The 24592-nt window shown below is 41.8% G+C and overlaps 1 protein-coding gene across 1 annotated transcript; it reads left to right on the top strand.

Moving 5' to 3' along the window:
• The first annotated feature begins 3074 nt into the window (after window positions 1-3074).
• KCTD12 (potassium channel tetramerization domain containing 12) lies at window positions 3075-9553 on the top strand. The gene is made up of 2 exons (XM_041471258.1): window positions 3075-5184; window positions 9543-9553. The coding sequence occupies exon 1, from the start codon at window positions 3210-3212 to the stop codon at window positions 4206-4208; it is 999 nt and encodes a 332-aa protein (XP_041327192.1). The 5' UTR covers window positions 3075-3209; the 3' UTR covers window positions 4209-5184; window positions 9543-9553.
• Window positions 9554-24592: the final 15039 nt, after the last annotated feature.

Below are 24592 nucleotides of genomic sequence, written 5' to 3'. Positions count from 1 at the left end.
ATAAAGCAGCAGTGAGATGCCCACAGAATATAATTTCTCTGAAGAGACGTAGCTTCAAAACAGTTATTTCAGTGCTGGGCATGCTTTTAAGCCCAGAAAATGACATCTATCTCAGAGACAAACACTGCAAGCTGGGTCTTTGCCCAGGACTGTTGAACAGGCTCTATGAATAGGGTCTTGAGAAGGCTCCTTGCTCCCTTTTAGAAGGGGAGTCGGGAGTCAGCTTCACACTGACAGAGAGAACACTGCAGTGGGATGGACTGGTTTGTGCCCTTACAGAGACCTGGGACAGTGGGCCAAATACCTTATTGTGTCAGCTGTGCTCCTCCCCACCCCTTTGATGTGGTGGCTTTGCACATCCCAGGGTGCTGCAGAGGAGCACGGTGGATCCTTGTCACCTGGCCTCCCATGAGACAGTAGGCAGGCAGAGGAGCTTTGAGGAGCCAGTGGCTGAAGGAGCAGCATAACTTACTCATCTCTGAAGCTTCTGAAAATATGCACTGGGAAAATCCATCAAGCTCAGGTTTTATGAAGTCGGGTCTCAAATCTAACAAAGCTCAAGACAAACAAAGTCAAGTCTAATATGTTAGTGTTTTGGTTTTTTTTCCTTAACCTGCATTGATACTCACCTAATGCCAGAAAATTGAAATAATTTTAATTAATTAAAGATCTCATTTTTTAATACGGGAGCATTTGTTAAGACTCACCTGCTGGTAGGTACAAAATCTTCCACTGCAAGTTCTGCTATGAATAAGCGCCTGCTCAAGCATTATATGATCTCATCCTCTGGGTGCACAGTTTAATCACAGTGCTCTCAATAGAGAGCCCACACTAGGGAAGTGGAGTTTAAAATACGAATCTGTGGGAGGCTCTTGAGGTGGCTTCTTGCTAAGTATGGCCGGGAGCAGGGTGATGTGGGGGGAGATGCCACATTAAGAGACCAAGAGGTAAAAGCAACTCCATAAAACTGTCACCAGCAAACCACCACGTGAAAATTTCATGTGCTTTTACTCTGTTGAATTGACCCTGAAATAGTATACAGAAAGAAAACAAAGATTCTGTGTGTGGCAGTACATGTCACGTTACTTCCCCCCTTTTTTTTTCCTCCAGCAACAAACTCAGCTGTTTAAATGGGTAGCAAAATAACTTAATTCAAGATTATTTAATTTGTCCCCTCATCTTTCAGAACTGTTTTAACCTCTCTTCTACTTCTCCCAAAAAAAAAAAAACCCAAAAAAACAAACAAAAAACAAACAACCAAAACAAAAACCAGAACGAAAGCAACCAACCAACCAAAAAAAAAAAAAAAAAAAAAAAAGAGAAACAAGCTCTTGTAACAAAATGTCAGCAAAGCATCAGATTAACCTACTTTGCCATTCCAGTCCCACAAATGAAAATACTTGGTCAAAACTCTGGTAACTGGATTTCCAACATGGAAAAAGTTGGTCCACATCTTTGTTACCATATTCTTAGTCTTGTTCAGATGAAACTCCTGTAAATTCTGAGTTTCCACTCTCCCCAGACCACCCCGTCTCCTTCATTAGATCACGCTATCTCCCTGTCAGTTCTGCCTAGACACATTATTCTTTTTTACCACCCATTCCCTTTTCAAAACTTCTGTTTCTCAACTACCCCTCTTCTTCCTCTTTGTCTCTTGGGCAAACTTATTTTGCTTCTTGAGAACTAACTTGCCTTTCCTTCCTTTCCCACTTCTCAAATTTTGAAGGGCTTCTACCCCCTGACCTGCATCTTTTGATTGCTACTTCACAGACCACTGCAGTGGGGCACTTGCAGTAGGGTAGTCCAGAGAGGGCTTCGTTCACCCCCACGAAAGGAGAGCACTGACCATTGTCTTCAGACTCGTCAGACCTGCCTGTCCTCCTGTTCTCTCGAGGAAGAAAGCACACGTGAACTGCCACTGGAGAGCAAATGAATGCATCAAGGCAGCAGCTCTTTACTGTTGCTTGCAAAGAGACACAGCAGCGTAGATTAAATTCAAGTAAAAGCCTGAAACAAATGCTTTCTACCAACGCACGTTAAATAGGTGCTTGTGTTTCACGCAGATCCCGATGTACCAAATTAATCCTAATTAAATCTGAGCAGTAGGGGCACCTAAATACACAAATGTGCACGCAGACACGAGGAGCCTGGCTCTCACGGTGAAGTGCCGCTTGTCAGGCAGCTGGAGGGGACCCATCCGCGCCGAGGTGTCCCTCGCCACCAGGGTCTTCCCCCGGCCGGCGGGGCATCCCTCGGACGGCGCGATCCACCGCGTCTCCCTCCGGGAATGAGGATCGGCGGGAGTGTAACGGAGTCCTTCAGGGCGTGAGAAACCTGCGTTTGTGATGGGGGTGTCTTGCAAGCCCGGAACAGGCCGGGGAGCCGCGTGAGGAGAGAGCGGGCAGCACCACAGGCTCGCGTTTTCTCCCGCGAAGGCGACAGGAGGGAGGGGACACGGTTGTCTCGCCGGGGTTCTCATTTGGAGAGGGTTGGGACAAGCCTTAGGAAGATTTAGCAGGGGTACAGCACAGCGCCTTCGGCAGAGCAGCAGCGTCCCGCCGCTTGCCCGCTCCTGCACTTCGGGACAAACAGAGGGCTTTTCCTGCCTGCGGAAAACGAGACGTGTCGGAGAAGCCGAGGAGCGAGCCGGAGCCGAAGCCTCGCTCAGGGGGGCTGGGGGAGGCAGGGAGGGAGGCTGGACCCCCCCAGGTTTTATCCCCGCTGGACACACACCGCGGTGCTCGCCCACGGCGACGGGAGCCCGGCGGGCGCGCACCGGGCGGGGAGAGGTTCCCCACCGCAACCGGGGAAGGAGGACCGGGTCGGGGGGGGGAACGGGGGACGGACGACGACGGGGGACCCTGCGTCAGTGCAGGGCCGTCCCCTTCTCCTCCCCGTGCGCTCGGCTCTGCCTCCCGCCAGCCTCCCACGCCTCCCGCGAGGTGCGGCCGCGCTACATAAACACGGCCCTGCCGCCGGTGCCGGGGCTCTCCGTTCGCAGCCCGACGGAGGAGTTTGTCCGGCAGCGGGCAGAGGAGCGGCCGCGGGGAGCGCAGCGGCAGCGCGGCTCCGGCGCCAGACGGGGCGGGAGGCTCCGGCGGGCAGCAGCGGAGGGCTGCGCTCCCCCGAGGGCGGCGGCCCTGCCGTAGCCCAGGCGGCCGGAGGAAGAGGACGAGGAAGGGCGTGGGCTCCGGCGGGCTCGCTCCGGTATGGCCCTGGCGGACAGCGCCCGCGGGCTGCCCAACGGCGGCGGCGTGTCGCCCGCGGCGGGGAGCGGGGCGCCGGGCAGCGGGGCGGCCGCAGCGGCGACGGGCGGCTGGTCTTCCTTCCCGGAGATCGTGGAGCTGAACGTGGGCGGGCAGGTGTACGTGACGCGGCGCTGCACCGTGGTCTCGGTGCGCGACTCGCTGCTCTGGCGCATGTTCTCGCAGCAGCAGCCCAGCGAGCTGCCCCGGGACAGCAAGGGTCGCTTCTTCCTCGACCGCGACGGCTTCCTCTTCCGCTACATCCTGGACTACCTGCGGGACCTGCAGCTGGTGCTGCCCGAGCACTTTCCCGAGCGCAGCCGCCTCCAGCGGGAGGCTGAGTACTTCCAGCTGCCCGACCTGGCTCGGCGCCTGGCGCAGACTCGGGCGGCCGCCGCCCGCCCCGCCGTCCTGCACCGCGACGGCTCCATCTGCGCCGAGGAGCCGCCGCCGCCGCTGCTCGGCTACCTGGAGGCCGAGCCGCTGGAAGGAGGCGGCGGGGCCGTGGCGTCCGCCCCGTCGCCCACCGCCAGCCGCAGCCCCTCGGGCGGGCCGCTGCTCACGCCCTCGCAGTCGCTGGACGGGGCGGGCGGGCGGCGCTCGGGCTACATCACCATCGGCTACCGGGGCTCCTACACCATCGGGCGGGAGGCGCAGGCTGATGCCAAATTCCGGCGGGTGGCCCGCATCACTGTCTGCGGCAAGACGGCCCTGGCCAAAGAGGTCTTCGGGGAGACCTTGAACGAGAGCCGCGACCCCGACCGCCCTCCCGAGCGCTACACTGCCCGCTACTACCTCAAGTTCAACTTCCTCGAGCAAGCCTTCGACCGACTTTCCGAGGCCGGCTTCCGCATGGCCGCCTGCTCCTCCACTGGCACCTGCGCCTTCGCTCCCGAGCAGGGCGGTCCCGCCGATGACAAGATCTGGACCAGCTACACCGAGTATGTTTTCTGCCGGGACTGAGCATCCGCCCAGCCCGTGGCGTGGGGACAAGACAGCCGGCCCTGCACACCCTCACACCTACGGTCCCCTCGCGTCCCGAAGGAAGGAGGATGTGAAGCGGGGCTGTGTCTCCCTGTGCTTTTCTCACCCGGTGTCTGCCTCCGCGCACAAGGCGGGCCAGCCCCGGCGCAGCCCCCACCCCTCTTGCAGCACCTCCTGACGGCCCCGGGGCAGGAGGTCACCGTGTTGTGCCTCGGCTGTCGTGTCCCTGCTTGGCCATATCCTGGCTCCCACCTTCACCCTCCCTCCTGCATCTCCCAGTAGCTGTGTTGGTAGCAAGGAAGGAGAGAAATATTGGGAGTAGACAAATGCCGGTCCCACAAAAGCATGCATGTGCACCCAGTCTTTGTCCCTCTCCCCACACAGAGCTGAGGTATAGCTCTGGCAGGGTGGGGCATTTTAAAATTCATCCAGGTAGGGCTGAGAAACTTTGAAGTTGCTTTGAGCAACTTCTGTTGAAGAAGGCATGGCAAATGCCTGTCTTTTCCCATCCCGATACCCTTATGAGGGAGTTTGCCTTGGTGGGCAGACCCCAAATGGTCCCTTTTTAACTCCTCCCTTCCCCACCCATCAAAGTGATGCCTGTCTGTGAAGGACTGTCACATAGAAAGGAAGCCTGACTGTGAGGGCTTTGCAGTGGCTCACGCTTTATCTGTTGAGATGAGTAATTTTGCAGGAGGCGTGCATGTGGCCCTTCACAACTGGTTGCTCCTATCTCCCCTCTTTGCTCCCCACATCTCTGAACTCCTCTCTGTTAAGCTGGACCAGGGCCTGCACAGCAAGCATGTAAAGCTGATGTGAAAGGACAGATCTGCTGGATAACCAATCATTTGAACTATGAAGTGTCCTCAGAGACATGTGTTTATTCCCTTAAGAGGTAAAACAAAGACACTTTGAAAAATTAAAGTACTTATGAATTGTAACTTCCATGGGTGAAGTCCTTATAATATACTTCTCTTGAAGTTACTGTCTATAATATGGACAGAAATCTCAATGCGTATTTCCTTAAACACCCTCAAAACGATGGGAGTGAGGTGAAGCCAGGCTTGCCTGAGTAAAGGTAGGGCCTGGGTCCTGGGAAGCTGAAATCATGTGCATTGAGTTAGTGCAAGATGTACATTATTACTGTCATCATGAGCAGCCTTGTTACTTTTTGTCATGTTAGTTCAGTAAAACTCTGAAGCCAGCAGATGACAAAAATCACTTTTTAAAGAGCTATTTCCTTAGTTTTCATAGCAGTATTATTTGGGCACTGACACTGTATCTCTTCTTAGACAAACTTAGTGCTTCTTAGAAAGGATTGAGCCCTGTCCTCAGAAAAACAAGCACGATGCCAACTTTCTTCAGGGGAAATTACTTCTGAGCTGTATTTTGTTACTGCTGAATAACAGTCTTTCCCAGAGGAGGCAGTCAGAGTCTGCATTGGAAGAGATGATCTGAACCGCAGGTTTTACAGAGATTCAGCAGCTCTTTCTAACAAATTCTTGAAGTCTGGAATAAACAACACTTCTCTTTAAAAACCTAAACTTGATTTAAGAATGTGTATAGCCTGTTCAGACCATCACAGAAAAAATATCCTAAATATATCTGAAGTGCTGAAGAATTTAGCAATACATAGTAAAGGCTTGAAGTTATGTTTTTAAAACTCTTGAAAAATAATTCTAGTTCTAGCTAGTTCTAGTTTTAACTCCAAATTTAAAAATACTGCTATCACCAGTATTCTAACCAAAGAATTTCACAGTAGGGCTTTTTAAAAAAACCCTAATTCCTTTGGAAACAGCTATAGCTACATTTCTATCGAGTTTCAGTGCTCAGTCTCTGTTCACTTGGTCTTTCATTAAGTGCATGCACAACTACATAAAACTGAAAATAATTTGCATCATCATGGCTTCTTTTTTCTAATATTAGCAAGGTTGTTTATCAACATGATTGAGTGGAAGATGTGCATATGAAAGCACTGGATACTGTCCATTTGTAGATAGTTGTATTATGGAGTATTTTTAAAAGGATATAAATGTAAACCTGCCAAATTAGATGAGCAATAAGATGCAGTGAGAGGCCAATACACCTGAGGATGGAATGAAGTCTGTTTGTCCTATGCCTTACTCTGAGATGACTTCTTTGTGCTTAACTTTCACCACAAGTGAAAAGACATTGATCACAGCTACTAGGTCTTTACAGTGCCCTTCTCAAGAGTAATGACCGTCTTTTTCTAGTTTCTGTTAAGTAACTCTGAAGTATGTTTTTTAAGATTTTGTATAAAATCAGTTTTCAGTAAAGTGTTCAGATTTGCTCTAGATAGCTTTCTTTTTTTTAAGAATCTGGTAGCTTACTAAATCCATCATAGGAGCTATGAATAATGAAATTGACCTTGTGATTTAGTGTACATATATATACAGTATATAAACATTTTACACAAATCATTTAGGTTTTTTTAATAATATTAGTGCTACAGGATTTCATAATGTATCTAGCTGAGCATTTTCACATTATGTCATGTACATAACATAGTAATGTCTTACTGGTTTCTTATACCTGTTTCAATATAAAAACTGAATATGAGTATCATCAGCTTGTAGAACTGAAATTGATGACATATTTGCTTGAATGTGAATCTTCTAGGTGGCTGAATGCATCTCTAAAACAAAGATTGCCTGTCTTTTGATTAATGGTTGTCTATCCCTTTCCTGGCAGATGACCCAGTACTTCTCACTTTTTACATGAAAATGGATGTAATATAAACAGGATTTTTTTTTTAGTCTTTGTGCTAAAAAATTTTAAGTGTTATTAGTGTTAAGAAATGGGCCTTTAATTTACTGATAACTCATTATCAGTATTGTCAGCAGGCTTAAAATGATGGTGCCATAAATATAATAGTCATTTGATTCTTTGCCACAGAAGATGATACTTTCCTGAACCATTACTTAGAAATGGCAGTAAACTTTCTAAAAGGAAAAATGCTCAAGGCAAAGTCAATGAGTTTTAATTGTCTGTTCTATTGAGAGCTTGAAGAATGGATAAACACAGCGACTCTGCTGCCTTGTTGACATGAAAACATACAAAAATATAAAGGCACAATACTGGAGTCCTGTCTACATTTTGTAGCTGTTGCTGTTCACAGTTCATGTACTTATGGATGAATGCAGTAGCATTTACAAGTGCTATTAAAAAATCCACAAGGGCAGTCTTTCTTTTAATTAGAAGTTAAGGCATAGATCTTTTCAGTGATGCATATCATGAAGGGTGATTTTGCATATGTTTGATAGGATGTTTATATTTTTATACATGTAGATAATGAGCCACTTATTCATTCTTATTTTCACATGTATAGCATTGAAAATAAAGATCCTCCTAAGACAAAGTTGCATACCAAATTAAATTTTTGTTCTTTAAATATTAACTCGGTTGTGTGGTTTATGCTGTCCTTTTTATTCTCTGTGCAGATGTTGTTAGCTTTGTTCTCCAACAGTATCATATTCATAACTTCAGCAAAGACTCCAAACTAATGTGTAAAGAAAAAACACAAAGAAAATTATGTATACAGAGACCTCTAGTAACACCCATGGCAAGATAAACAGAAATGTATAGTACTCAGACTGCATAATTTCCTTTTAAGCATCACAGAGAATTTTTGCAGTACTGGTCAGTCAATCCTCAGGAAGAAATAGTGATTGAACAGCTTAATTTGAACAGCATTGAGTAATTGTTGAAGTCAAATGTTGATGTTTTTTATGAAGCTAGAGAATAATAACATGGGATACAGTACTCATTTAATGAAAGAAACATTAATACCTAAGGTAATACATGATCTGAGAGAGTTGAATCTAGAAATTTTAATTAGCTGCCTGATGATATCTTGCAAACTCTTCTAAACTTGTGGAAAATTAGTAGTGACTTAGTATAATCCACGTGTGAAGTGCCTGTACATTTAATAGTTCTTTCTTGGGTATCATGGTTATACTACAAAGGAACCAGCTGAAGGAAGTTTAATCAACTGTTTAATTTGACAGCTTGATAGTATTTGAGTGCTTTGTTATCATGCAATAATATAAGAAAGGAGGTCATTCTATGGGCAGCAAAACTTTGAAGGCTTAGGTCTCATTTTCTTTGTACTACTCCTCCTGCTCATCTCTGCCAATATTATTCAATTTCTACTTGAAAAAGTAGGCACATTCCTTGACAGAGCCACCTTCTGCTAGGCTAAAGGTGATGGCTGAATTTTGGCTTTGTCCCTCCATGAACTACAGATTTGCTTCTTCCTTTTCCTTACTCCGTCATCAGTATTCATAGAATTTGTAAGAATGTAACAGCTGTGAGGTTTTTCAGTTCTTTTGATTGTGCTTCAATTACCCATCAACTCAGAAGTTAAGGGGGACAGATATCCACCCAAATGGACAATGCAAATGCCATGAGCCTTATTTCAGTAGGAAACAAGGCTGTCAGAATACTGTGATTTGTACCTGGCACTGTCTACATAGTCTGAGTGTACTAAATCCCTGTAGAGTGAGAAGGCAGGTGGTCACTCTTACTTTTGCAGTTCTGGCCAGTCAGTCAAACTAATGGGTATGCTAGAATGTCTTAAAAATACTTACAGACTCCTAATTTCTGCAGCATTTCCAAGGCTGAATCAAAGTGTGTAGGAAATATTTTCTAAAGATTTGATTTGCCTCAGGGCAGGGTTGTTTTTTGTTATTTTTTTTTTTTAAATTTTTTTTTTTATTGTAAGAACCCTTCAGTGCAGTTTTCAATGAAATATTAGCGCTAATGTGTTATTTATTTAGAAAGTACTTAGTTTTATGAAACCGAATGCTAATTTTGTTTTTCATTAAAATGAGCGGCATGTGTTTCTCCCCTGCTGCTAAACAGAACTCATACGTATGACTGCTGAAGTAGTAATGCATTGCAAATAGTCTGTTGGACAACTGCTGTGACAGTCAAAACCATAGCTGGTCAAATTATCACATTTCTTCCCCATTCTACTCTCCACTGTGCTCAAACTGGAATAAAATTAAACTCTGTTACACGTTTCTTGCTCTACACATTTTTTTAGTACACACTATGGAGCTTTTGATACTTCTGTCAAAGTTTCTGGCAGCTGTGAGTTGGGGATTTGAAGCAGGTCTGTTTCCTTGTGAAGAAATAAAGGCTAGGAAATATTCTTGCACAAAGTGGGAGCGGCTTCAAGCAATTTGGGAAAAATTCTTGGTATTGCAGGAAATCAGATATTTTTCTGTATAATCCAAGTAATACACTCACACATTACACCGTCATGCAAACCCAACCTGCCCTGGAAAGCTGAAGTCCTTGATGACACTTGCTTGTTCTAGGTTTTATTTTGTATCATCTAGATGAGAGAAATTCTTTTGTTTTTCTCCTTCAAAAAAGCTCAGTGTTTAGCAGCTGGGAAATGACAATGTTAGTGGTACACCTTGCTTTGAGTTAACATTTCATCATCCTTGTTTCAACATAATGCAAAAGGTAGAGAAGTTCACATGGGAGCTTATAGGAATTATAGAATCATGGAATCACTAGGTTTAGAATGCTTAGCTCCATGTAGTCTCTGACTTGCCATTTGCAATTTAACAATTTTCTTGACCTAGAATTTAAGTGTAGGTTCATTGAAGTTCAGCCAAAGAAGTTGAGACCAGAATATCTAGATTGTGATCACAAAAACAGGTCTATTGATAAAGACTATGTGATCTATGTTTTTAATTTGTAATTTTGAGGTAAAGACAGAACCTTGGTTAATTTATTAAGGAGCAGGCTGTTATTAAAAACAAAATAAAATGGGGGAAAAAATCCTCCAGTCCTCTCCCGCATTCTTGAGGAGGGAATGCAGTTCTGGTGTGATGAGAGCAGCCTATTGTTTTGATTTCAGAGATAACTGAAATAACCCACAATGTTGCCATCTCAATTCTGTCTGTTTTTTCTGGTCTTGGCTGAACTTTAAGATCACACCCACCTTTAATAAGTGGTCCTTTAAAAAAGCATATATTCATAACTATGTAGACTTCCATAAATTTGGATATAGTTTGGTTTTGACTCATATTTTCCAAATAGTTTAGTGACAATCTTTGTCCTCATATTACAGCAAAGCCCGTGATTATTAGAAGCCTGAAGTTAAAGTTTTTCCCTTTAAAAGGGCAGAGACTGTACCAAGAATGACTTTTTTTTTTTTTTTTTTTTTTGTAAAGGATACAAATGGTGCACTTTCCCCTCCAAATTTATAGTCTTGTACAAACACTCCTAATTTTCCCCACCTTGTAAAATTACACATCTTCCTATGGCTGACAGCTCAAGGCATGAATATTTCTGAAAGCTGCAAGCACCAGGAGGTCTTGCAGTGATTCCCAGTTGTTCCATAGCAATCCCTTCCTGCTATGGTCCCTTGTGCAGTCAGAACCAAGCTGGGTGGGCAGCTGAGTCCCAGGCCCCAGGATTACCCCGTGGCCCTGACCACAGCTGCCCCCTGTGCCTGGCTTCCTGCGCCTGGCCATGACCAAGGTAGTGCAGTAGTCCCTGAGCCAGCTCCGTCCTGCTGCTGGTGCCTTGTCTGAATAAAGGGGCAGCATTTGTATTCTGGTACATTCTGTGCAGCCCAACGGCTGCAAACTGGCACTTCTTCTCCAGGAGATTTCTGACCCACTTATTTCCAGGGTTTGCTTTCACAGTCTGCTCTTTATCTGCTGTCTCGAGGTATGGTTGGAATATGGGAAAGGTTCAGCTGTTTAGAGTAGTCTGTCTAACAGCTTATCTTCCATGGCACTAGAGGGACAATGAGGACAACTCACTTAAAAAGAGTTTTACAGTCCTTTAAAATTTTATGGTCTAAATAAACCATGGAAAGTGCTGCATAAACTATAATAACACTTAAGGCACCTTTTCTGTTTAAGGTGAGAATGATGACTTAATCAGTTTTGCTGGAGCACCAGCATGTTCATCCTCTTGGACTCGTTCGTATCATTCTAGAGGTTGAAGGGCAGTCACCTGCAGGTAACTGGGCCAAACAGTCCAATTTCTTCAGAAAATGTTAGATTAAGAGTATATGTATACAAATGCACCAGTGTTTCTTTTCCTAGGAGAGCAGTTTCATCTTGACAATTATCAGATTGGATGTTTTCCAACACATCACCTCCTAGGGTTTGAGGACAGAAAGAAATGTCCAGATCATATGGTCTGCTGTTCAACATAGCATACATTGTAGGGCTTCCCCTAACAGAGTCTTTAAATCAGGCAGTGAAATTTCTTGGACTGTCATCTAACTTCATGGATGATACTGCTTGTGCACAAGAAGACATCACAGTGCCTGGTTAAATGTTAGGCTGTGAATGCCACCAGCTTTGGCTTTCACCCAGCAGGCTCTGCAATGTCTTCTTCATCGATGCCCTGAGGCTGTAGCGAGTGTTCTGCCTCAGGAGGGTATGTACAGAAGTACTTCCACTGATCAAGATCTGGGGATGAACTGCCCTGTGGTGTCCTTTGGTTCCTTGCCAGTTGTCCCTGTAACCAGTTTTTCACTGGCATTGCTGATGTGGCCGTGGAGTGGACCAGTTCAGGGACCTGGTGTAGATGGAAACCTTAAAACAAGGAAAGAGGAAAAAGCAGGCCTATTTTCAGCTGGATCAGCTCCCAGAATGGGCTCACAGCATAATGGAGTTATTAGTGTCGGGCAAAGGAGCCTGATATCTAAACAGAATGAGCTCCTGTGGTCTGTCAGTAAGGCATGTTTTTCACTCCTTTAGTTATCTCCTGTCTCTTCTCTAAATCCTCTTCAATTTATCAATGTCTTCTGAACTTCTGATTTCAGATCCTTCTCTTTCTAATAAGGGAATTCACCAAAAAAAGTAATATTGTCCTAGCCTCTGGGTTTTTTTCCATTTGTTTCTTCGAGGTTTGAATTAGCACACCTAGGGGTTTAAGTGTCTCTGGAGTTTATGTTCAGTAAACAATGACTGCGAGCACATCTATTCTGTCTCCAGAATTCTGTCCCAATTATCCGTCAAAATGCATGGGACTTCCTAAGATGTTTTCTTATTAAACATTATGCCACAGTTTAACTTGAAACAACTAAGGAACAAAGCCTAGTAAAAGTGGATCTATTTCGTACACATCAGTGTTGATGGACATCACTGTGACATGAATGCTTGGTATAATTTTCACTGGTTATTACATTGGATAGGTAGTTTTCCAACCACATGAATGGATGACTAAGCATTGATTGACGGGTTGGCAGGCCTGAAGTTCCTAGATTACCCAATTTTCTTTTAACCACAGTCCAAACAGTCCATGCTTTTTTCCCAGTCCTTGGGAACTTCTGCAGGGATCTGAGATTTTTGAGAAAGCTGCATTAGTAAATACACAGGCTTGTAAACATACCAGATACAAATTGGCCAGACCTGACTGAAAAAAATACTTGTTGCTCATATTTATTTTTATTAGTTTTGGAAGGGAAATTGATCATTATTCCTAACAGACCTGAATAGCAAAATGTTTATACTTCTCCTGAACTTGCAAGCCTACAAATTCCATCTAGTAATGAATCTGTACAATTTTTCACATTGTTCCAAATAAAATTAAATAATTTCATTTGTAGTCATGCTGACTACCTCTTTCTTTGTGTTCTTTTTTCTTACATTATTAAATTTATGCAATGCAGTTAGTACAGTATTTGGAATTTATAGCTTTGATTTATACAGATTGGTGTAGCCTCCTCTTTCCATTTTAGACTTTATATCTATAACTTTTTAATAGCAGCTATCTGGATCCTGTCCCAGGTTGTACTGGATGACTGTTACCTCCTGTTGATCTCAACAAAATGTGCTGTCACTACAGGATGCTAATGAGAACTTAGACAAAAAATGTATTCTCTTTTTTTACTTTCAGGACTTTACATTTAAGGAGCAGGCTGTTATTAAAAACAAAATAAAATGAGGGAAAAATCCTCCAGTCCTCTCTGATTCTTGAGGAGTGAATGCAGTCCTGGTGTGATGAGAGCAGCCTATTGTTTTGATTTCAGAGATAACTGAAATAACCCACAATGTTGCCATCTCAATTCTGTCTGTTTTTTCTGGTCTTGGCTGAACTTTAAGATCACACCCACCTTTTTGCAGTTATTTGATTTTAAGATCACACCACCATTTGCAGTTATTTGCTGAACCTGTAACCTAGAAATTCAGTATTTTTAAAGGTAAATGTCTTAATATGCAGCTAGTGTGAACTTATACGATCATGTTACTTTGTGTTTTGACTGCTAAATCTCTTACTATTTGTTGTGGTATATGTACAAAGAATACCTAGATGGATACCAGAGGAGTATTTTCTAAGAACTTTCTTAGCACTCTTTCAACATATTTAAAAGTTTCTTCTTCATTAAATACTGTTATTCCTAAACTCCATTTACAGAGTTACCTAAGAACATTACTGATACACATTTTGGAGTATTACACACATGGCACACAGGTCATTCCTTTGTTCTTCCTTGAACTTGCATTCACTGGAGTCACTATTTTCTTTTTTTCTGAGGCCCTGCTTCCAGTATGTATGAAGTGGTATGGAAATCAGATGGACAGCATGAGATTCAGCTGTGGTAAAGGCTTGTGGCCAAATAAGAGTGCCATCGCTGACAGCCTCTCAGCTCCTAGAGGCTACACACTGCCTACCCACCCCACAAATTCATGGAGTGTGAAGGCTGATACTGTCTGGATAAATAACAAACACTTAACATTAAAAGCAATATGTTGTAGTAGTTTTTATCTTTTCTCTTTCTTTTCCTCAGGTTACTCTTCAAGAGAAGGCCCCATTGTAATTTTAAACACGATCTTGGCTATAATTCCCTCACTATAACCATACAGTTGTGATCTCCATTTTTCCCTTGACATTGTCTTTAATAATTTCCACTTTTTCATTTACAGCATTAAATTACAGGAAATTAGAGGAAGAAATGTTTCTTTAAATTACCCTCCTTAGACAATAAGAAATTACTTTTAATTGTAATTTCAATAGCAGCAAAGGGAAATAAAAAAGTTGCTGGCTGAAATCCGCAAGTTGTCCTCTTTATATGGAATACCAGAAGAAGTAGCTCTGAATAAACTGGTTTCAATCAAGAAAGAAACTTTTCCTGTGGTCAAAGCATCTCTCTTCTGGAACAGCAGTTGCTTAGTACTGAATGTTTTCCTCAAGATGAAGTATATATCCCACAGACATTTCTCAAACACAGGACAATAATTTCAGAATAAAAAAATCATAAGACTCTCAGTAAAGCCCACAGAGCATCTCAGAATACTGTATCACACACCCATTTTTAAGTATGTGGCAAAGCACTGTGTCGGTTTAGAAAGGAATTCTATGCTGTAACTGTACTATGCAAAGGCAATAAGCTTTGCTGATTTGCCTTCTCTAAGGAAAGGTCATGAGAAAAAATGCCTTTTGAATGTTCTTCTCATTTTTGTATGCAGAAAAACCTACAAAGTACTTGTGGTTTTTTTATGTAAAATAGCTTATCATTTAGGAGAATGCCTTTTGAATGTTCTTCTCATTTTTGTATGCAGAAAAACCTACAAAGTACCTGTGTTTTTTTTATGTAAAAAGAGCTTATGGGTTAGGATAAAAGAGCAGACTAGAAAGGGTGGCACTGTTGTGGGTGTTTGTTACCAGAGCAGGAGAAGGAAGTGCATGAGGCCTGGAGAGAGCCTCAAAGTCACAGGCACTGGTTCTGGGAGGGGATTTATCTACCCTGACATCTGCTGGAGAAGCTACACAGTCCAGAGAAGCAAAAAGAGTCCAGAAGGTTCCTGGAAAGCTCTGGTGACAACTTCTTGTCCCTGGTAGTGGAGAATCCCACCAGGAATGGTGTGCTGCTGAACTTCATACTAAGCAACAGGGAAGGCCTTGGAGGTGTTAAGGTTGGGAGCAGCCTTAGCTGTTGTGACCATGAGATTGTGGAGTTCAGTCTTGGGTGAGGAGGAATCAGGGCAGCAAGTAAGATTGCCACCATGGACTGCAGGAGAGCTGACTTTAGGCTCTTCAGAATTCTTCTTGGAAGAATCCCATAGGAATGGGCCCTGCAGGGAATGCTGATGTCTAAAGATCACTTCCTCCGGCTCAAGAAAAATGCATCCTGATGAACAAGAAATTGGGCAATGGGGGCAAGAGACCTGTATGGATGAACAGGGAACTCCTGTCATTACTCAAGTGTAAGCAGGAAATACACAGGAGATGGAATCAGGGTCGGGCCCTTTGGAATGAATAGAGAGAGGTTGTCAGATAAAGTAGAAATGAGACAAGGAAGGCCAAGTCCGTCTGGAATTGAATCCAGCCAAGGATGTCAAGGACAACAAGAAGGGCTTTTAAAAATACATAATTGACAACTAAGGGTAGTATGTCTCTGTTACTGAATGGAGAGGGGACCCTGGTAACAGAGGTGCAGAGAAAGCAGAGCAACTGAACTCAGCCTTTGCATCCATCTTCACTGGCTAGACCAGCCCTCTGGAATCTCTGACCCTGGAGACCAGGGTAAAGGGACATCAAAGGACTTTCCCATGGTCAAGGAAGTTTGGTTTAGAGAACACCCAGGCAAAACAGGCATCCACAAATCCATAAGGCCTGACAGGATGCATCCATGAGTGCTGAGAGAGATGGTGGATACCATAGCAAAGTCACTCATGGTCATCTTTGGAAGGTCATGATGATCAGAAGTGTCTGAGGACTGGAAGAAAGCAAATGTCACCCCAGTCTTTAAAAGGCTCTCTTTTGGTATGGGACAGGAACAAAGAGGATGGTGACAGAGTGCAGAGAAACTTTTTCCATAGAATGCCATCTTTATCCTTTTTGCTGAACTCCAGCTTCAGCTTGCATTCACCTCCATGCAGGAAGTGTGTGCAAACATGTTTATCCTGAAGCCTAGGTTTAAAATCCACTCTGGGTATAGTGGAAGTTAGATCTGAGCTTAAAGAAATGTGCTTTTGTGAAAAATAGATTGCAAAGACTTCCTTGAATATTGTATGTTGCTGAAGCGTTAAGGCATGCAGGGTATAAGAATGAATAAAACTGAATTATGCTGGAGCTGCAAAACCAGGCATGGATTGAACATACCTGTAAACCAGGAATGTTTGTATAGCAGGTGTTAGTTCTGGCCTGTTTCTGTTGAAAATGTTGCTACCAGGACAAGGAAGGTAAATGGATATTAACCTAACAGTGTTCTGAGCCAAGTGTTCCATGGTTAAGTGCTCCACATGTGAGGCATGTAAAAATGTGCCAGAGACACAGAGATACTTGGTGAGAGCCAAGTGTCTTTGTTCAGCTGAAGAAGTGGAGGTTGCACTGAGTCTGTTGCTAAGTTAGAGCAATAGCAACTACTGCTCTAGGCAAATGGCTTTCTAGAATTAGAAGCCATTACTGTCTGAAGTGACAGATTTAGAAAATGTCTCTATATTAATAATTACCTCACTCAGCAAAGCTGCAGCTACCTGATAGTATATTCTCCCCACTTTTGAGCATATTTTATTTTTCTAAACCTTTCCAATGATCATCACTGGTAGTTTATTCCATTTGACAAATAAGTAGTAAATGAAGGTGTTCTCATAGATTGGAACAATCTGCATGTTTTCATTTTTTATAGCTCCTCCAAGGATGTAATTGAGACCCTGAAGAGCTTTAGCTCTTTATACTACTGAAAGCCACACTCAACCGCTTTTTGCAAATTTCCAGTTTGAAGAACTGATGAGTAATTATTCAAGTGTTTATGCAGATGGGAAAAAAATCTTCCTGTAGAGACAATACTTTGCTGCAGACTTTAGTTCTCTCTTCTGTTTCATTTGCCCTTTCTTCAGCTCAAAAATGTCTAGTTTAGATATTGTTTCATATGGTGGAATATCTTTCTGAAGGAGCTGAAATGGAACTGTTCTTTGTCAGTAAAATACTGCATTAAATTCTCCTTTCCATAATGCATGCAGTTTTCCTTCACTTATTGAAGAAAATAACATTTTGTTTTAATATATTGCTGCCCTACAGTTGCTGGGAATCACATATCATTCTGAATGTGTATGACCCACCATTAGTTTTTGCAATAGAACTAAAAATCTGCCAAGTTGTGTCATAACACAGTAATGGAAGTAGTAGAGATGACTTACTTCACATATATTGTCTGAAGATTGGTATGACCAACTGTAAGTAAATGGGAAAGGGATTGGTTGTTGATATCTCTAATTTAATCTTTGGCATCTCAATGAGTCATTTTAAGATTAAAATTGTTTTCATTATACTTTCTGCATGAAAGACCAGAAGAATCTGTATTTTTAATAGAATTTATTCAGGAAAGCATTGGCAAAAAATATGAGTACTTTTAATATTTGTTTCTACATCAAACATGCTGAGATGAGGCTTAAAAGCCCACCTGAGTATTCACATTTGCCTCATTGCTGTTAGTAAGAGCTGTAATTATCTGTGTCTTTTGGAAATACTTAAAATGAGACACAACCTAATTCTCAGTTATAGAACAATGTAGTACAACAAAGACATTGTAATCTATTTTTTTTCATTATAAGATGCAGGTGTGTAACCAGGAAGAACACTAACACAATTATTTCTTTGTAAACCTTTACAGTACATAAACATTTACTGGAGCATTAAAAATCAGAATTTATTCTGACTTTTTAACAGCAGAACCATTCTGTTGTATAGGTAGGCAAAGAGCTTGACTTTCTGTGATACTTTCACTCTCAGAGTCCTGTTTTCTCTCCTTTAATTGCCAGTAACATCACTACCCAGTGATCTTCGTGGGGGCTTAGGGTTACCCTAATTGCCTTCTCCTTCACTCCCGACAGCGTTAGTGAAACCAACATTTCCAGCAGAGTTCCTGGGGCCTTGCTGCTGCTGAGTGTGGTGCATTCCAGAGCCCTGTACCCCAGAGCAGCACTCACCAAACACACTGCAGGGCTTAGCAAAGTATGATCCCAGCAGAGACTGAGCCTAGACTGGGGTAGGACAGTATAGGCTGACAGTGACCTAATTAGGAGGTGAGAGGTACCACAGAGTTTTCATCAACATCCCTATCCCTGGGGTAAGGACATTGGGATTCTTGTGTGGATTTGTTTTATTTAAATATTAAAGCAACCACTGACATCTTTCAATTTTTCATCTGTCCACATCTTTTACAATTTTTGGATTCTTAGAGCTGAAACCCAATGGCTGAGGAGAAAGTCCCAAATGTGTTGTGACAGGGAAGGACATGCTACGCTTTTTACCTTCTGAAATTTTAAGTACTCAACTGTTCAACAGCTTGTGTAGTTCAGGAGAAAAACAAATGAAGAGAAATGTAAGTTGAACAAGGGGCTTCTAGAAATAAGTGTGCCAGATCAGGTCACAGATTCATTTAGCCCAGTATTGTCTTTCTCCAAGTGAACAATAAGGAAGTTTAGGCAAGAAGGGGAGAAGTTAAGGGAAGACTGGGGAGGTACACAAATGTAAAGCAGACATGTAATGGTATTTCCTACTCCCATTTTCAGATTCTAAACCAGTAGCTTTGTCCTTGTATCTTATAATGCTTGGTGGATTTCTAGTCCATGACTTTATGTGGTTACTTTTCAAACACCTGTGAACTTCTGCAATCTTCAGCATCTTCCAGCAGAGAATCCTAAGACTTTAGCAATATAATGGTAAAGGGCTTCATTCCCCTTTTTGTTTTCAACCTGCCACACAATTTTATTTGACAACCATGTTTGACAACCTAGTTCTTATATAGAAAAAGAATCATTCCTCATTCACCTTCTCCCTGAGATGACTATTTTTTTAGCCTTCTGTCATATTATCTCCCTAAGTCTTCACTTTCTGAAGGTAAACAGCCCCTGTCTGGTTGGTCATTGCTTGCCATTTCCTGCCTCTGGTCAGTCTTGTGCTATTTTCATCTTCAGTGTGGTTTCTCATGTTCTCTTTGTTGCTTGTAGAGCTCACAAATGTAGTTACATTGATTCCTTTATATACACTCCTGCAATTTATGGTCTGGAAGTGAGGAGCTGAACTGGATCAGACAAAAAGTCTTTTTACTGACCTGTCTCAGAATACCCATATAGCAGGTATCTAGGGAAGTATATAAGACTGGAAAGTTCTTGAATCCTTTTAAACCTCAGAGGTTTAAAGAATCTCAAAGGTTCTTTGAATATTTTAAACAACTGCAAGTTGTTTTTCATACCATTTTCGAATGGTGCAATATTTAGACTTGTCCACAAGACAGTTTTTAACCCTTTCAATCCTCAGCTTTGACCCCTACTGCCCAGTAATAAACTACAAAAGTGGCTCAGTCTACTGATTGCAAGTTCTGTTGTGACTGTCAAAAACAGGAAGAGATTTCCCTCTTAAGAAAGATTGCAGTATATTATAAAAACTTCTGAAAAGTAGACAAGCCCAGAATATTCAGCCATAACTATTAATTGAAAGAATAAAATTTTTCTATTCACCCAGAAAAGTAATTTCCTGGGGGAAAAAACCACTTTGACATCTGAAGCTGGCTCTGCTCTGCAGAATTTGTTCTGCAGTAACAAATAAATAGAGAATGCTGCAAAATGCAGTTAACATAGCAGATCATGAACTGTTGACTGCAGAAGATCCTTGCTGAAGCCTGGTTTCAGGCAATACAGTGGTGTGGGCAAACTTATGGGTGCCCACCTTGTGTAGGCCTTCTAATGAACTCAAAAACCTTCACTAATTAACGTTTTGGTCATCTAAGAAACTGATCATATATACATGTAATGACTTTATAAAAGAATGAATCACTTAAAATGCAATTAAAAACTGCTGCTTCAGCATGGATCTTTGAAGTCAGTTGGGAATAATTAACTTCAAGATGATTTATTGAAGAGATTACTCTTTCACTTAGAGCTGGAGTAATCTATATTAATTCTTCTGAAAAATATTACAGTTTTAATGGTTACAAGATGAGCCAAGATGGTGTTACTTGCTTTTGCTATTGCCCAATAGATGCTCGCCTCAGTGCCTGTCTGTGTGTGTAATTTGTTTTAACTGGCACATACCTAATTAGGTAGGTTCATATCTTGAACATTATCTTTCTGGATGCAAGAGTTTTGTAAAAGGCAGAAGAATTTCACAGATCAGATCTTTCCACTTTTTGCAGTACACACCAACATAATATCAAATCATAAATTGTTTTTTTGTTGTCAAATTTCCCATTGAAATCATAAAGCCACAGGAAGTTAAGTGCAAATGTAGGGTCTTGTTGATTTCTGATTAGCAAAGATAATGCCTACAATCCATATATGCACTGTATGCATAATAGTTTGTCTTAGAAAAGCAGACTGTGTTGCTCACATCTCTGACCCTTTTGGGTTTCAGTCAGTCTGAGAATAAGCCTTAGATTGTTGACAGTATGTTCATCTCCATTTCTTCCCAGAAGCTTTTAGCCTTATAAATAATAAGCTAAAATCAACAAAGCTTGGAAGAAACTAAACATTATATTTTCTACATGATTATTTTGAGGAATCAAGTTGTTTTATATTGTTTGATTTTATGTTCCCATTATCAGCCTCCCAGTGTACATGAAGGACAGCAAACTAGGGCAGACAGGCTAGTTGCAGAAAAATACCATCAGTTATGCATGATAATCCTTTCCTCAGAAAACACTTGAGCTTGAGGAGCCCTGTATTTTCCTTCCATGTCATGCATATGTCTCACATAACACGTCACATAAATATCTTCAATATAGCTGATATCTTTGCTTAAGATAACAAGAGGAAAGCTCTGGAATTCCAGCTAGCAAGATGCCTTCCTGAATGGTCTCTTGTTGTTGGTCTTATTAATATTCAGTATCTTCTGTCAGAGATGTAAAAAAGTACTTTGAGTCTTTCTGTTTTTAGGAGCAGGCATGACAAGTGACAGTAAAATGATTGCATGAATTAACCAGAATAGCTTTCTGCTGGAGTGAAGCTAAAGCTTTCTACACACTGTGATGCATTGTGTTTTTAAGCTTATTTTGCTTGTTCTGTTACATTAACACTGCCACAGTTTTATCTGTGCCACCCCACCACTTCCTTTTGCCTGCAATGCATTTCATCACCTGGCAGACTATCTGATCTCCTACTAACCCCAAAATCTGGGCAATTGGCACACACAGAGCTCGATGGCAGAGCAGCAGCTGGGCAACTTGCAGTGCATGCTCTAACTTGGGTGCACCAGTCTCTGTGTAAAAAACTTCCAGTTTAATAATCCTACTTTTTATTAAAACTTGTTTTCTCTCTTTGTCAGCCAGTAAGGCCTGGCTGACGCAGGAAGGAGAAATTTTTGCGGTAATGAGATTTCAAAAGACAAGTTAAATTTGTTCCTGTAGAAAAGGAAGGACATGAGAAGTAGGAAGTGCTGAGTACAAATATGATTATGAGAAGTTTATAGGCTCTAACAAGATCTTCAGACACCAGAAGGGCCACCTTTGTACAACCCCCAACTCTGGACTCTCACAGCCAGCCAGAATGTGACAAAGGACATCTCCGTGTATGTCTGTCTTTCTCTGAAAGAAGCTGTTTGTTTCAGCTGGTCGTAAAAGCCTGGAAGGGAAACTTCCACCCTCTAGTTAGTTACTCTAAGAGATCATTATGGTTTCTGCTCTTGGGAAGTCCAACCATCTCAGCTGATAGAACTGGAAGATCCATGAAAAAGGACTTTATACTCAGTATTACCAATGGCTCTTGTGTTAGGTATGGGCCTTTTGAAATTTCTCCTCATTTTCCCTTCTATCTCCAAAAAATTATTTAACGCTGGGAAGACAGTTTTCCTGCGTTTCCTCTGTTGTCAGTACAGTAAAACAGCCACTGCCACAGGTAGCTCCTGAGTGTATAGACTGTAAGGAGAACTCAGAGAGGAGACATTTAAAACTCATACTTCCAGTGTATGATAGGAGTAGATAGTTTTTCTTTATTTTTTTTTGTCGTCTTGTAACACAAACAATGTAGTAATAGCACCTAAAAATTACTTAATATACCCTGTTACATAAAGTTGTTTGAGATGGATAAGGTGCAACAACAGAAGAAATAAGAGATTCCAAAACCAGAAGAAACATTAGTTGGTTCAGATTATCACATATCAGATGATTTCTGTATCAGTTAACTAATTTTAGGGTGTGAAATAAATGCTTTAAACTCATATAGAATATATAAATAAATACAAATGCCTAAGGATTTTATTGATTAAATAACTATCTTTTGGATAATATGACAAAAAATATACTCTCAGGTCAGTATTTGGCTAGAAGTTCCTGTTGCATTCTGCAGTATTTTTTTTTTCCCTTGGTAAGTACTTTCACAAAGAAGTTTGGCCTTTTAATTGTTTCATAGATGATTAAAGAGGCTCAATAACTTCTTTTTGTGGACTGGGAAACATTTATTTCTTGTCTTAAAAGTCGCTAACTTACATGCATCCTTCCTGTATTACAATATCATGTTTCACTTATGACCTCTCCACTGTCAGCCTTGAAATTGGTTCCACCACTATCCTCTGGCTTAATATTCCACTATTGATATGTAGACACTCAAAAAATAATTTTATCTTTTCCAGTACTGCATTGTGACTGATCCAGGGTCTTGTGAGTAATCTGTGTCAGGAACAGGAAACCAGCTCCATTTCCTTAATGGCAGCTAGCGATTTACTCACTACAGAATCACTGGAAAATAAATTACAGTGTAATCTGAAGTCTGGAGAAGCTTTCTAGTGACTCTCAAGGGCTTTAAAGCCAGGAGTTACTTCATTTTTGGCATTACATCTGTATGGTTGAGTTCAGGCCAAGCATTTCTTTTTCACTACAGAAGCTGCCTCAGGGCACAGTGGTTGTTTATCAGCTCTTTTTTTTGCTTGTGTACTCTAGCCCCACTAACTTATCAGTTGTCTTCCTTTTTTGTAGTATACACTAACACAAAGCTTTGGGAACTTATCAGGAAAAATTTAATGTGCTCTCTTACATGCAGATGGGTGAAGAAATGAGAAGTTTTGCAAAACTTCAGATAATGAATATATAAATGCCATTGTCTTTAATGCAGACCCAATTTATAAGCCGTTAACACTGGAAATTACCAATTACCAATTACCTTCATTGCTGCCTTCCTACAGATATCTCCAGTGGCAAGAAAGTTTAGAAATAAAGGAATGGAACATAATTTTGTTGCATAGTGGTGCCAGATTGTTGTTTCCATTTTTCTTGAAGAAACTTTTCCCCAGTTCTGCTTTACCAAAGATAGGGTACCTACATTTTTTGTATCTCCAGCACCTGGGTCTTCATCCTAAGTGCCTTGTGATTCCCCTAATATCTCTCTCTCTCTCTCTCCCTCTCTTTAACAGTCAGAAAGAATGAAAGAAAATGGTATATTTGATGGTATAATTTTTAATAATAGTCACACAGCTATATTCTAATACTGATACATTACCTGGGGATAACCATCTCTGGGCAGTATAAAATTATTCTTTTATTCTGTACTGCCTGTACTACCTGTGTACTGAATATTTTTACTATCTGTGATATTAGAAAATTGTTTTGGAAACACTAAGGTTCTTAGTGAACATTTTATGCCTTTTTTAAAAGAAAAATATACAAGCTATGTCTTAGATGTGACCTCTCTCTCCCTGCTAAGCTTTGGGCCTGTTGAGCAACCTCAAGCCAAACTGGAAGACAAGTAGGAGTTCAAAAGACAATTGTGTTGCCATCCTTCTAATGAATGCTGATGCTTGGGCAGAAAGGAGGCCCAGGCTAATGGCCTAACTAGGAGAAAGTGAAGGATCTGGCTGGTGCCTCAACTCATGCTTTTGTCTAGGATATCGCAGCATTGGTGCCTCTTGTTCTTATGGGCCCAAAAGGGGTGTGGAGTTGGGGCCCTTAGGACAGGCAAGAACCTGGGAGCAAGACTCCATTTCTAACAGACCTGGGCTTTGTTTGATTTCCTACTTAAAGAAAAATTATGCTTTATAAGCTCTTGTGTGATTCTGAGTATACGAACAGAAGGATGAGTTTGATCCTTATTTTTTTGATGGGGAAGTGTTTTTGACAAAACACCTGTGCAAGAGAAATCTACCATGATAGTCTGCCTGCTTGCTCCTATGCTTCCTTTCCTGTATTTAACTGTTTTATCTAGCTCTTATATAGCTGTTACTATGCATCTTCTTTCTGTACAGCTTCTTACAGCTTTTTCAGGCAGTTCTGTTTGCTTTTTCTCGAGGTAGATAGCCACCTATTGTTTGACTTTCTACTCTTGGCCTTAAAAGACTTCATTTTCTTGTGCTTAAGCCATAAATAAAAAAAGAAAGGTTACAGAAGTGCTTAGGGCTGACAATAAGGATAAGCACTTCTCTTGGAAAAGTAC

This window comes from Pyrgilauda ruficollis, unplaced genomic scaffold (assembly GCF_017590135.1).
Source record: "Pyrgilauda ruficollis isolate IOZ18807 unplaced genomic scaffold, ASM1759013v1 scaffold26, whole genome shotgun sequence".
Taxonomy (NCBI): Eukaryota; Metazoa; Chordata; class Aves; order Passeriformes; family Passeridae; genus Pyrgilauda; species Pyrgilauda ruficollis.
This window is presented reverse-complemented; position numbering and strand designations above follow the sequence as displayed.